Here is a 15,365-nt window from a genome sequence, read left to right as displayed (position 1 = left end):
TTGCACTACCAGAGCACACACAAACACGCTGAAAAGGAGCCACAGACCACACTTTGAGACCATTGCCAATACCTGCTGATCACCTTTGCTTTTTCATTTTATAACATACCTTCAAAATTATTCTGTCTCAGTACACAGAGAACTGCTTTTTGGGGAAAGAGTTTGATTGTCAGAGATAAACTGTAATAAATCAGTCCCTTGCTGGTGGGCATTTGGCTTATTTCTCCTGTGCTATGACAACTTTGTACACATGCAGTTTCGTACACAGGAAGGACTGGGGTCTGTAGAATATGCTATCAGGAGTTCAAGTGCTGGGTTAAGCTTTATGCATTAATAATTTTCACAGGTATTGTCAAATGCCCTTCGTGGAAGTTTTCTCAATTTAATCCTACGAGATGGTGAGGGTCACTTTCCACTCACTGAGCTATTTACTGGGTGGGCCCTTTTAATCTAAAATCTTGTATCCTCCAATTCTGGAAAAATTTTTCTTATTATTTCCTAGAAATTTTCTTCCTCATCATTTTCTTCTTCTTTCTGGAATACCTGTATCAATTAAGCCTTGAAGAATATTTTTCATTTATATTTTCCGGCTTTATCTGATTCACCTATTTCAGACACTTCCTCAACTTTGTTTTCCAACATTTATTTTAGTTATATTTTTGTAATGTCCAAGAGGTCTTCTTTATTTTGATTTTTTTCAATAGGATTTCATTCTTATTTATGGATGCAGTCTCTAACCTTTCTCTAAGGGTACTAATTTTTTAAATGAGTTTCTTTTCTTTGCATTCTTACAATTTCCTTCAGATTTATTTTTCCTATTTCTAGCCATAGGCTTCACTTTCACGTCTCCACTCCATCTGAGTTCTCTGAGATTTCAGCCTCTAAGGGAAAGGGTACTACCATGGGGCAGCTGCTCTCATCAGAATCTCTGATCACACACTTTTTGCCTGCCCTGCTACAGCAGGCATCCATCTTCCATTCTCTTTCTGTAGCCCAGAAATTTATTGAAATTTCCCACCCACTGAATAGTTATTCTTATTTCACTTTTTTAAAAATTTTATTATTATTTTTTTACTTTTATTAGTATTTATTTTATGTTGAATTTACTCCCAGGCCATAAGTTTTTGTTTCTTCAGGGATATCTTTTTCTTCTGTGCAACCTCCTCTTCTGGCTTAGGAACAATCTGCTCTTTTTCAGTAGGATCATCTCAATGTCGCAGGGAGAACTCATGTATGGGTTAATCCACCCATGAGCTCTGTAAGTTCTATATCACATCTTGGGAGCTTTGTTCACCTGGATGTGCTCAATTACCAGAGAATCTACATCTAAACCCTGAAGTTCAGCATTGCTCTCTGTGTTTTTAATCACGTGCAGCAAAAATTCAGCACTCTTTTTGGGCCACCGACCCTGTGTCCAGCCCCATTGTTTCACCTGGGGACACCTACCAACTCTGCCATTGTAACGACAGAATAGCACACATTGCTTCTGTAAAGTGACATCCTTCAGATACTTGGTAGCTTTTCGAATATGCATACTCTTGATGGCCTGGGCAGTTTCACGAGTGTTCTTAAAGTGAACACGAAGATTTGAACCTCTTGATTTGCATGATTTTGTGTGGTTTTCTGGGTCAAGTGAATAGTGAACCATTTTCAGAGAGTACCTCTGGCCGCTTTTGGAGAGAGGAAGCTCTTTTTATTTATGTTGTGTGTTTCTTGTTAATCTTCATATGAGGATATTTTTCCATTGCTTTCGCTTTTCAGAGAGTGGAGGAGGGAAGAGAGAAACAATGATGTGAGAGAGACACACCAACTGGTTGCCTCCTGCATGCGCAGGGAGCAAACCTGCAACCCAGGTACCTGCCCTTGACTGGTAATCGAACCTATGTACCTCCAGTGCACAGGCCGACGCTCTAACCACTGAGCAACATGGGCCAGGGTGTATTCTTATTATATGTCTCTTTGTGGACTTACATTATCATCATTTCTTTGCTACCTTAGTGAGGGTTCAGGATGTAGGAGAAATAAATAATATATAAATAATCTGCTAGGGCTGGTGGGATTCCATTTTTAACACATTTTCCTCAATTCTTCAAAATAATTATTATATTTGTGAACAAATATATACATATATTATTCAGCCAAGCTTAAATATCATCTAAACAGATCCATTAGAAAAAAAAATTTTGTTCCATTTTTTGTACCATTTTGTACACCACCATCAATACAGAATGGGGCAAAAGTAAGTTTACAGCTGTGAGTACACGAAACACTGAGCTTATTCTTGTATTATTATTAATTATTGTCCATATGAACAACTGTAAACCTATTTTGCCCCACCCTGTACACATACATAAGGGACAAAGTTGGCTATGGAAAGTAAAAGGTCTTTCAACAACAAAAACAAATATTTTTAATAAAAATTTTGTTTTTAAATCACAGTTTACATTATTTTGTATGTGTTCCCACTGACATTTGCAGTACCCACCTGGCACCATACTTATTACACTATTATTGGCTATATTCCCTGTGCTGTATGTTACATGCCCATGACTATTCTGTAACTACCAGTCTGTACTTCTCAATCCCTTCACCTTTTTCACCCGTCCCCCAACCGCCTCCCTTCTGCCAACCATCAATCTGTTCTCTGTATCTATGAGCCTGTTTCTGTTTTGTTTGGTTGGTTATATTGTTCTTTAAGAATCCACATAAGTCTTTCTCTGACTGACTTATTTCACTCAGCACAATACCCTCTAGGTCCATCCATGCTGCTGCAAATGGTAAGATTTCATTCCTTTTTTATGGTCATTTATTATTTGTATTTATCTTTCTCCTCTTCTTCTTTTTAAATATGTCTTTATTGATTTCAGAGAGAGGAAGGGAGAAGGGGAGAGACAGAAACATCAATGATGAGAGAGTCATTGATCGGCTGCCTCCTGCACGCCCCCCACTGGGGATCAAGCTCGCAACCTGGGCATATGCCCTGACCGGGAACTGAATCTCAATCTCCTGGATCCTAGGTTGATGCTCAACCACTGAGCCACACCCACTGGGCTCTTCTTCTTCAAGAAGACCCTTTAACATTTATTGTAACACTGGCCCGTTAGTGATGAACTCCTTCAGCTTTTTCTTGTCTGGGAAACTCTTTATCTGTCCTTCAATTCTAAATGATAGCTTTGCTGGGTAATCTTGGTTGTAGGTCCTTGCTTTTCATCACTTTGAGTATTTCTCATCAATTGCTTCTGGCCTGAAAAGTTTCTGTTGAGAAATCAGCTGAGAGTCTTAATATGGGAACTTCTTTGAAGGTAACTAACTGCTTTTCTCTTACTGCCTTTAAGATTCTCTGTCTTTAACCTTTGCCATTTTAATTATGATGTATCTTGGTGTGGACCTCTTTAGGTTCATCTTGTTTGGGACTCTCTGCACGTCCAAGACTTGTATGTTTATTTCCTTCACCAGGTTAAAGAATTTTTCAGACATTATTTTTTTCAACAGGTTTTCAATGTCTTGCTCTCTTTCTCTGGCAGCCCTATGATGTGAATGTTGGTACACTTGACGTTGTCCCAGGAGCTCCTTACACTCATTTTTTTTTGGATTCTTTTTTCTTTTACTGTTCTGATTGGTTTTTGCTTCCTTGTATTCCAAACTGCTGACATAAATCTGTTTCATCTACTCTACTGCCGATTCCCTGTAATTCATTCTTCATTTCAGTTAGAGTATCCTTCATTTCTGACTGGTTCTTTTTTTATGGTTTCCATGTCCTTTTTATGCTGCTGAAGTTCTCACTAAGTTCCTTGAGCATCCTTATAACCACTGCTTTGAACTCTGTATCTGGTGGTTTGCTTCCCTCTGCTTCATTTGGTTCTTTTTCTGGAGATTTTTCCTGGTCTTTCATTTGGTACTTGTTTCTTTGTCTCCTCATTTTGGCTGCTTCTCTGTGTTTGTTTCTATGTATTAGGTAGAGTTATGTCTCCCGGACTTGGTGGAGTGGCCTTATGTAGCAGGTGTTCTGTAGGGCCCAGTGGCACAGCACCCCCGGTCACCCAAACTGGACCCTGCAAGTGCTCCCCTATGTGGGCTGTGTGTACTGTCCTGTTATTGTTGAGCCTTGACTGCTACTGGCATCACCAGGAAGAATTGACCATCGAGCTGATCAGCTGTGAAAACTGGCTGTGACTACAGCAGAGGAGCTGCTATACAGAGGCCGATCTTACAGAGCAGGACTTGCTTCAGTGGGGTTTTGGTGCTCACCGAGTCTGCCCCTTCAGTATGTCACTTGTGGAGGTGGTAGGGTTATAATCCAGTGTGGTCTGAAACTGTCCACTGGGTGCACTGGTTCTGGGGCCTCCCAGGAGGTAAAGGGTCAGCCACTGCCTGTGCTCTGCCTGGGGCCAAACCGCAAAAGCTACAAAATGATCGACAGATGGCTGTCACTTGTGCTAGGCTTGGAGGTGCCCACGAGAGGACAAGCTGCAAACCAAGGCCAGCTGCTGCTAGTGCTGGGCCTAGGGCCACATAGCAAGAGGTATGGGGTATGCAGAGGCCAGATGCTGCTTGTCTGAATTCCAGCCGCCTCCATCTCACTCAGCTACAATCCCCGCTTGCTTTTACAGCCACAAGTTATGGGCACTTCTCTTCCTGGCACTGGAACTCTGGGCTGGGGGGCCTGGTGTGGGACTGGGACCCCCCACTCCTCAAGGGGACCTCCACAGCCAAGATATCCCTCCTGATTTTTTTTTTTTTAATTTTTAAAAAATTGATTTCAGAAAGAGGAGGGGAGAGGGAGAGATAAAAACATTGATGATGGGAGAGAGTCATTGATCAGCTGCCTCCTGCATGCTGGGGATGAAGCCTGCAACCCGCATATGCCCCAACTGGGAATCAAACCCTGACCTCCTTGGTTTATAGGTCGAAATTCAACCACAGAGTCATGCCAGCCAGGCTCCCTCCTGATTTTTATCTGCCACACGTGGGTGTGGGACCAGACATTCTGTGTCTCCACCCCTCCTACCAGTCTTGATGTGGTTTCTTCTTTATATCCTTAGTTATAGGACTTATGTTCAGCTAGATTTCAGGCGGTTCTAAATGATGGTTGTTCTGTAGTTTAGTAGTAATTTTGATGTGGTTCTGAGTACCACGCTTACCTATGCCACCACCTTGACTGGAACCCTCAATATTTTTAAAACAGAAGAAAAAGAGATTAGAAAGGAAAAAAATACTAGCTTACCTTGGAGAACCATGCAGATTTGTGCCAGAGCTGGCAGTAGATGTAAGGTTCTGCTCTATGCGCTGATAATTCCTTATCTGAGTAGGAACTGGAATTGGAGCTGTTTCACTGTGTGGGGACACAGTAGGCTGACACTGTCTGCAACCATAATTTATTGAAAAAGAAAGAAATCCAAGTGAGACCATTTTTCTTTTATTTGAACCATTGGTAATATTTAGAGAAAAATTCTAGAAGAAGCCAAATGATCACTTCTGTATGTAAGAAACGATCATCTTACAAAAATATATAAAGCAAAAAAAACCTCATTTTTCATTTAAAGAACTCTCCTGGCATTCCTATGCATTTTGAGGACTAAGAATTATAACAAGAATTGGAAAAAACATTCCTCTACATTAAGAAAAGTAGGTTGGCAAAACTCAGCTTCATCTGCCTACATTCTGCTATTCATTACTGAGAGAAAAAAATATTTCTAGGAAAATAAGCTGGGTAAATGAACAGGAAGTTCAAGAGCAAAGATGACTGGAATGTTTATAAAAGTTATGAATGCATTAAGCATTCCCATGGAACTCTGACTTTTATGAAGATTGAAAATACACTGTGCAACTCTCAAAGCATAGAACTGATCTGAGGTCCACATTTTTAAATGTTAGTATTTGATTTCTTAATAGTCTGTTTCCCTGATTTTCATAAATTCAGAAATAGTATGTCCTTAGATGACTTTCAGTTCAATTTACAACATAACAATATAGAGCCTTAAGATGACTTACTTCATTCTTCTGCCTTTCTATAATTCTAAAAAAACCATGCAAATCTCCCATTTTTCCCCAATTACAACATTATAGATATAAAAAGAGATTATACAGTTATCTAAGTAAAACAATGACTATTTTCTAGTTTCACTTTAGAACATTTTAAACCATTAGATATTTTATATTTAAATCAAAAGAAAATCTCATCTGTAGCAGAGCTGTTGCTTTCCCAATATCCATTCACCTGTTTCTTACTATCAGAACTCAAATATGGAAGGTAGTGATTCTCCCAGTTAATTATGACATATCCCAGACTTCCTGGCAGCCAGAGTAACCATATGTCTTTCTTGGTCAATAAGATGGGAGGGAAAGTCTTCTATCCATTCTTCCTCCTGCCTGGAATGCGGGCATGCTTGCTGAAGCTTCAGCAGCCATCTTGGAACCATGAAGAAAAGGCCAAAAGAACTATAGAAAATTTCCTTGAGACACAGAAATGAAGGCAACAACTACTTATCTTGACTTCTCTTCATGCAAGAAAACAAAACCTGTAGTGTCCAACTACACCATAGTCAGGACCCTATTGTTTACAGTCAGGTGGAATCCTGACTGATAGATACACCATTCAGGGTGCATCTATACACTCTGGCTAGTTTTACTTACCTAATTCTATTAAGTATCTTTTAAATACAATGATTTATTTATGTTTTTAATATCTACACATCTGATTTTGAAGCTTATCTACAACCTAAAAGCAAAACAAAACACTTCTACTTCTCAGGACTAAACAGCTTTACAAGACTTTATTAACTCCGATGCCCCCAGCCCAGTGCACACACAGGCCTGACACCCTAGGTTGCTCAGTAACAGAATAACCAGCAGTCAAGAATGAGAAAGGGAATGAACAAATGCCATCTTTCTACTGCCTCAAGTTAGTAAGGACACAGAGCTGGTGAAGCGTTCATGGTAACTAAGTAACTAGTAGGCATATATAACCCAGCCGGCATTCAATGAAAGGAAGGCCAGTAAACTGGTCAATAATGTCAAGAAGTACAACTTTATAAACCCTCTGAGAAGCTAGAGGAAATAAAATTCAAAGGAGAAGGTACTTTGGGGCATTTCACTACTAAGATACCTAAGAAAAATAAAGGACCCATTCAAGTGCGGCTCACAATAGTGTCATTTACATTACGCTTTAGATTAATTCTTAGGCTCCTAGCCTAAGCAACGCTCTCCTGAAATGGTAGACTAAATGTGTGCCCAGTAACACCAAAGTACTGCAGGCCAAAACTTCAGATGCTAAGACTTTCAAGGGTGTTAGTTAACATCAAACAGCATGTACATATATATCACTCAATGTATGTTCCTCAGGGGGTGCTACAAGTAAAATTCTATATCCTGAATTATATTGTCCTAATGTATAAAACTAGAACCAGTTTTTCAGACAAATTTCTGACGCCTAGACAAAAATTACTCATTTCAATAAAAGTGAGGTTCTAAGGAAAGAATTAAGTAAATATACCACTACTAAAATTGTTCCATGAGGTGGTATCTATTGGGATATGGAGATAACAAAATCTTAATGGCTCCATAAAGAATAAGTGTTTCATCTGCAGGGAACCATTTTAATTTTGCATACAGCATAATTTTAAATATTCTTTATATTCCTGTTTTCACTTGCACTTAATATCTTGTGATAGAATGTATGACTTTTTTTTAAAATATTCACTACATCTCTCTGGACCCATTTCTACAGGCCCTGATGTACTCCCTGCCACAACACCTGGGAAGCCGCGGTTGGAAGAGCAGCTCCTACTTGGGACATGTTGTTCTCAAAGCAGAGGAACACAGACTGGTGACAGACCAGAAGCTTCCAGAGCCACTAAGTAGTTCTGCCATCACTCTTTTTCCCCTCTCCTTTGAGATCAGCATGTCCCAAATTCCTGTATAGAATCTAAGAGCAAAAGTACAAAAATCCGGGCGTGGCTCAGCGGTTGAGCATCGACCTAGGATCCAGGTGATCGGGGTTGAATTCCCGGTCAGGGCACATGCCCGGGTTGTGGGCTCAATCAATGACTCTCTCATCATTGATGTTTCTATCTCTGTCTCTCCCTCTCCCTTCCTCTCTCTGAAATCAATAAAGATATATTTAAAAAAAAAAAAAAAGGTACAAAAAAACACAAAGCAAACACAAAAACACACCACCCTAGAAATCTATGTTAATTAACACATTATAGATAAAGATGCAATTTGTGACATCAATAACATAAAGTGGGGGTGGGGTAGGTATTTTTTCCATTGATTTTTAGAGAGAGAGAGAGGGAGGGAGGGAGGGAGGGGGGCGTAAGAGAGAGAGAGAGAAACATCAATGTGAGAGTCCACACAACACAAAGGAAGCTAGAGAGTAAGGGAGGGACAAAGAACTTACAAGACAGAAAAATAACAAAATGACAATAATAAATCTTTCCCCATCAGGCTGAAAGTGCAAGGATGGAAGAAGATACTCCATGTAAATGGTAACCCAGAGAGCAGGGATGGCTATATTAGTATCAGACAAAAGAAACGTTCAGTCAAACACTGTTACAAGACACAAAAAATGACATTGGGTCAATTAACCAGGAAGATACTGTAATTATAACTATTTATAGGCTAAACATCAGCATTCTCAAATATATAAAGCAAATATTGACAGAACTGTTATAGTTGGACACTTCCAATACCCCACTTTCAATAACAGATAGAACCACCAGATGAAAGATCAATAAAGAAACAGCGAGTTTGAACAACACAATAGGCAACTGAAACTAACAGGCATCTATAGAACACTCCCCCACCAACAGAAAAACACACACGCTTCTCAAGTGCACATGAAACATTCTCCAGGGTAGACCATGTTAGGTCACAAAACAAATCTTAACAAATTCTTAAAAATTCAAATCATGCAAAGTATCTTTTATCATCAAAATGAACAGAAACTAGAAATCAACAGTAGAAGGAAAATTAGAAAAATCCAGATCTATAGAAATTAAATAACACACAAATGACCAGAGTCAAAGAAGAAATCACAAAAGAAACCAGAAAATATCTTTAAAAAAAAGTTTTTATTGATTTCAGACAGAGGAAGGGGGAGGGAGAGAGAGGTAGAAACATCAACGATGAGAGAGTCATCGCCCCCAATTGAGCCCGCAACCCAGGCATGTGCCCTGACAGGGAACTGAACTGTGATTGCCTGGATCATAGGTCGATGCTCAAGCTCTGAGCCGTGCCAGGTAGGCCAGAAAATATCTTGAGAAAATGAAAATGAAAACACACATACTGAAACTTATGGGATATAGTAAAAGTAGCACCAAGATGGAAGTTTATAGCTATAAATGCTCACATTAAAAAAGAAAGTTCTCAAATCAACAACCTAACTTTATCCCTCAAAGAGCTAGAAAAAGAACAAACTCAATCCAAAGCTGGCAAAAAGAAGGAAATAATAAAGATTAGAGCAGAGATAAACAAAATTGAGAAAATAGAAAAAAAATCAAAGTATCTAAGAGTTGGTATTTTTAAAAGATCACAAAATTGACAAACCCTTAGCCAGATTAACTATAAAAAATAAAAAATAAAAAATAAAAAAGGAGAGGAGACTTAATATTAAAAAATGAAAGAAGGGACATTACAGCTAATGCCACAGGAAAAAAATGTATCATACGAGAATAGTATAAACAATTGCTTGCCAACAAATTGGGTAACAGAAGAAACTGATAAATTCTTACGAACACACCACCTAACAAGACTGGATCATGAAGAAAGAAAATCTGAACAAATCCATAACTGGTAAGGAGACTGAATGAGTAACTGAAAACCTCCCTATGCTCCCCCCTCCAAAAAACAATACAATCCAGCCCTGGCCGGGGGCTCAGCTGCCCAGGGCATTGCCTGTGCACCAAAAGGCTGGAGTCCGATCCCCGGTCAGGGCACGTGCCTCGGCTGTGGAGTCGGTCCCCGGTCGGGCATGTACCAGAGGCACCAATCGATGTTTCTCTCTCACACTGATGTTTCTCTCTCTGTCTCCTTCTCTCTAAAATCAGTAAACATCCTCAGGAGAGGATTTAAAAAAAAAAAGCCCAGGACTGGATGGCTTTATGGTGATTTATCCTGAATACCCACAGAATTTTTTAATCCTCGCCCGAGGATTTGTTCTGCTGCACTGATCTGAAGTCAAAACATCCTGGAAAAGAGCAAAGCTGGAGGCCTTGACTTTTAACAGAGACCCCAGAACCTACCAGTGCATCTTCGACAAGGGTGCCAACACCTTTCAGCGGGCAAAGGATAGCCTTTCAGCAAATGGCGCTGGGAAAACTAGATACCCACATGAAAAATAATGACGTTGGACCTTACCTTACACCGTATTAAAAAAATAACTGAAAATGGATTAAAAATATAAACATAAGACCCCAAAATATTAACACTTAGAAGAAAACATAGGAGAAAATTTTCATGCCTAATCATAGGATTAGGCAATGATTCTAGGATATGGCTACCAAAAACACAGGTAACAAAGATAGACAAATGGGACTACATCAAATTTTAAATCATCTGTGCTCAAAGGACACAATAGAGTGAAAAGACAACCTATGGAATGGGACAATATTTGTAGATTGCATATCTGATACAGAGTCAATATCTAAAATATATAAAGAACTCTTACAACCCAATAACAAAAAATAACCTGATTTAAAAATGGGAAAAGGACTTGAATAGACAATTTCCCCAAACATGATATACAAATGGCCAATGAGTATATAAAAAGATGCTCAAAACCACTAATCATTAGAGAAATGCAAATCACAACCACAATGAGAGATCACCTTACACCCATTAAGGATATGGCTACTAAAAAACCAAACATAAAAAGAGATGGCTATTATCAAGAAGAAAAAAAGCCCACAGAAAATAACAAATGTCTGCAAGAATTGGAGAAATCAGAACCCTTGTACACTGTTGGTAGGAATGTATAAAAATGGTGCATCCAGTATGGCATCTCCTAAAAAATTAAAAATAGAATTACCATATGATCCACCAACCCCACTTTTGAGTATATATCCAAAAGAATTAAAAGCAGGGTCTTTTAATTAACAGATGTCTGCACACTCACATTCATAGCAGCATTATTCACAGTAGCCAAGAGGCGGAGGCACTCCAAGTGCCCACTGACAGACGAATGGATAAATAAAATGTGGTGTGTACACACACAGCGGAATACTATTCAGCCTTAAAAAGAAAATTCTGAGACATGCTACAACATGGACGACCTTGAAGACATTGTGCTGGCTGAACTAAGCTAGTCACAGAAAGACAGTGTATGATTCTACTTATATGAAGTTATATAAAGTAGTCAAATTCATAGAGACAGGAAGCAGAATGGTGGTTACCAGGGCCTGGTGAAGGGGAAATGGAGAGTGTTATTATACACTGAGTACTGAATTTCAGTTTTGCAAGGTGAAAAAGTTCTGGATCTTTTTGACAATATTGAATATACTTTACTGAACTATAAACTCAAAAATGGTTAAGAAGGCAGATTTTATGTGTTTTTTAACACAAGTATATATTTTTTTTAAATGATAAATTGAAAAACAATAAATTTTAGAATCACAAACACAAAGTTCTATAACTTTACTCACAAAATATTTAAAACATAAAAAAATCTTTTAGTTAATTATATGTAAACATACCCTCCAAACACCAAGAACTCATTCGAAGCTCGTCTGCCAGCAGTTCCCACTGGCATATCATCTAAAGGAGAAAGAGAAATATAGTCAGTTCTGCTAATACCATCTACCTAAACATAAATTGTTTCTACATGATTATTAGTGTGGACAAAACAGAGGCCACATACTAAGCCTGACAAGCTCAGGGGAGGCCTGCATGGCAGCCTTACCAACTCAGAGACCTAAAGTCAGCACAGAGGACGGTCTGAAATGAAAACTTCCTAACTAAAAGCGAGTCATGGCAGGTAGTCATGTCCTAGGCCAGTATCTTCCCTGACAAAGGTCAGTCTTTACCTTGACTGAGCCTGGCTATTGTTTTTTTGCATCTATGAAAACATGCCTTTGGAATGTCAGGGTGATTTCCTTTTTCCGGACCCCACAAGGCACCTTCTCCCACCAGAGGAGGAGACCACAGAGCCCCACTGTTATCCTATCCCGCCTCAGCACACCATCTCTATGTGCTGTAAATGTTAATTGTTACTATCCTATACGCATCAATGTGAAAGTATGTGTCTCTTGGTTTTACTTTTTATCAAATCCCAGAGATTTCCTGGATTTGCTTTCTCCTGCCTCCCTAATCTATCACCAATGGATTTCACATAATCCCCTTAAGTCTTCTCCTTTGATTCTAATGTGTAAAAAGTAGGGCACAAAACTGCCATTTTCCAGAGCATTTTCTCAATCCGTTGAGGTTTTGCTTCCTGGCAATTATCGTCAGTTTGGCTCACATAAACTCATAAAAATTCTCTACAGGTTTGGATGTTTCTTATGTCAACATTAGGAAACAATCTGAGCACAACCATTTGCTTACATGCAGTTTCGTCCATGAGTAACAACAGGTGAACACAGAACACTGCAAGCAGCTTAATTCACAGACTGCAATCCTATCAATGCCCACTTCTATAAGCAAACATCAGGTCTTCTCAAGGTAAAGTGTCACATTTATGTATTTCTTCACCATTTAATAAGTGCACAAACTGTGCTGTGGTTTTATTGTGCTTCTTTTAATATGCCACTGACAAAAGTTTTTGTTAGGGGCAGGAGGGAGAAACAGAATAGTGGGAACTAGCTATATAAGAAATATTAACCCTGCTCTGTTAACCATGACTGTTCTGCCCTGATTAGAGAAAGCACATTCTGACCTGGCTGGGAGCTGCAGGCCCGGGACCTGGGAGTTAACCTCGAAATGCGTCCCTTCTCCTATTCTAGAACTGCCTAAAATCATGGAAAGATTAACAGCTTTGTTGCCCAGTGTAGTCCTGGATTGTAACCACCTGGAGGCGCCCACCCTCTGCAACCCCAGCCCACACTGCCGGTAACCTGTATCAGTCATACTCATTCTTAATCTTCGTCCTTCTACCCAATACAAGCAGCTGGTTTACAGAAAGGGAGGGTGGTAGAGCAGATTTTCATGGATGACCTGCTGCTGTCCCATGCTGCCGGCAACATTAGAAAATAAAATGCTCATATACAGTTCAACCCTGTCTCTGCTTAACTGGCTCAAGCAGTGACAAGCAGCCCAGACACATTTGTTGTCCGGTTTCATTTTGAGTATTGTACCCCCCTAATCCCAATTTGCCCATAAACTCTGTTGCTTTTACTGAACAGCTTTGCAGGTTGTGGTGATTTTTAGACACACACCTCGCATTCCAGCACCGCTGACTAAACAGTCTAGTTCACTTTAACACTGGAGCACCTCCTGTATCATAAATACTCTCTTGGATCTTGCATGGGTTGAACGAGGTGCCATGGAAGCTGGGGCCTCAGACACCAGCCATCTCCATCTACTCCTTAGTCATCTATTTATGGGAATAGAGCACAGCTCAGAAGGCAGGGGCCCCTCAGCCCTTGTCACTGTTATATCCACTATGTCACATTGCCCTGTGTGATTTTAAATGACTGTAAAGGTAAAATTAGTATGTGTTGATGTGAAATCACAATGTTGACCAAATAACATAAATCTAAAAAAAACCAAAAAACTATTCTAACTTACACCTTATGCTCAAAAAGGGAAAAGAAACAAAAGCAGTCACAAACACTCCTCTGAGTGGCCCTACATGGGCACTGAGAGATGCATTTATTTTGGCACATCCCGGTCCCTGCTCTTATGAAGGTTATATTCTAGCAGTGAAAGGAGGTAATCATGTCAGGGAGAAGTAAGAGTTAGGAAAGCAAATTAGAATAAGGGGATAAAGAGCGGTGGGGCAAGGAAGTAGTTGTGTCTTAAAGACGATAGTTGCCTATCAAGTAAGAAACAGGGTAGGTGGGACCATGACAGAAGCTAGATTCACTAGCTGTCCATTTTGTAGCTTTGAGTTTGAAACCATACATAATTATGAAACAAAATTAAATTTAAAAGAAAAGAACAATCCCTAGAAATCAAAAGTAAAATGCAGCAAAGGAACCTAACATATATCAATTTGATAGCATAATCACCAAACTTGAGGCAGGCTAAGAGTAAGCCAGGACAAGCAGAATAGGGAAACTGAAACCAATAAACAGTTTGCAGCCACCTAGAAAATCTAGATGTCAAGCATTTGGCAGCCATCTAGTAAATCCTATCTTCCCTAAAGCTGGGACACTTAAGAGGCTTATGTAAATGGATTGCACTTCTCCTCCCCAACCAGAGGGTAAATAGCTTAAATCACCCTACTCAGGGAGACGGACACCAGAAATCCAATTAGTTGGCAAAACCACACCCAAGGAAAGATGAAGTTAAGAGAATAAACTTCATTTTGGTCCACCCGCATAAAGCTGAGGATATTCTATCGAAATCCTCCCCTAAATACGTGGCATTTAAAACCCCTTAAGACCAAGATCCCAGCACAAGCTCTCCCTCCCAGGAGCATGCCCAAACCTCCTCCCCCCCTTTCCCCACACGCATGAACCTAAACTCTGTGGGATTCCACAAGGCTTGCAACCAGGGCAGCAGCCAGCAGTTTGTCCCAGGCAACCCCTCTGAACCTGTCCCCAAGGCCCCCTTTTCTCTGACTTCTTAGTGAGCCAAAGCAGACCAGCCTAGGCTCATTTCCCCAGCCCTTTCTTGTTTCATTGTCCCTAACTTTAACAAACATGCTCTAATATTCACCTGGACTCATGTTGTAAAATTTTTCCTGCACAAGTCAAGAACCCACACACTAACGGCTGGGACTAGAGAGACCTGCTCAGGGCCAGGTAGGTCCCCTTTTTGGTAACAAAATGAATTTTTCAAGAGAATTTAAACTCAGTAATTTAATTTGGACATTCCTAATGGGATTGTCCTAAGGACAAAAAGACCCACAAAAAGTTTTAAATGTTTTTTTAGTAATCATAATTGTTATTTTGATGCCATGTAGTTATTTTGAAACTACAGGGGAAAAGGGAAGGAGAGAAAAGAGCCTAAACTCACAAGGGCAAAAGAACAGAAAAGTCAACAGCCACAAAAATTTGGAAGCTAAAAAGTTGATATAAATGGTATTTGACCTAGTAGACCCAAGAAGATACAATCCTTAGCCAGCAGAAGGAAAGCCCAGAAGTACCAACTGATATCAGATTCCCAAAAGGCTGGTAATTAGTAGTATCAGATCCTCCACTACAGGAGAGACTAGGTGTTTATACTCAGGACAGAATAAAACACAGGGTCTCTGAACTGCAGAGCAC

At 39.8% G+C, this 15,365-nt stretch overlaps 1 protein-coding gene and 1 pseudogene across 3 annotated transcripts in view; both read right to left on the bottom strand.

Annotated features, from left to right (window-relative positions):
* The window catches only part of ULK2 (unc-51 like autophagy activating kinase 2), an 87,392-nt gene that overhangs the window by 20,829 nt on the left and 51,198 nt on the right, over nucleotides 1–15,365 (bottom strand). For both annotated transcript variants that reach the window (XM_081161161.1, XM_081161162.1), the window contains exons 14-15: nucleotides 11,691–11,751; nucleotides 5,225–5,362 (exon numbers count right to left, since the gene is read on the bottom strand). In XM_081161161.1, the coding sequence (XP_081017287.1) occupies nucleotides 5,225–5,362; nucleotides 11,691–11,751 (199 nt within the window). The remainder of the gene's footprint in view (nucleotides 1–5,224; nucleotides 5,363–11,690; nucleotides 11,752–15,365) is intronic.
* On the bottom strand, nucleotides 1,104–1,648 carry LOC308568339 (large ribosomal subunit protein uL22 pseudogene; annotated as a pseudogene). Its single transcript has one exon. The product of its transcript is annotated as a large ribosomal subunit protein uL22 pseudogene (transcript).

Source organism: Miniopterus schreibersii, assembly GCF_964146895.1.
Source record: "Miniopterus schreibersii genome assembly, chromosome: 16".
Lineage (NCBI taxonomy): Eukaryota > Metazoa > Chordata > Mammalia > Chiroptera > Miniopteridae > Miniopterus > Miniopterus schreibersii.
Note: the sequence above shows the minus strand (reverse complement) of the source record. Positions and strands in the feature narration are given on the sequence as shown.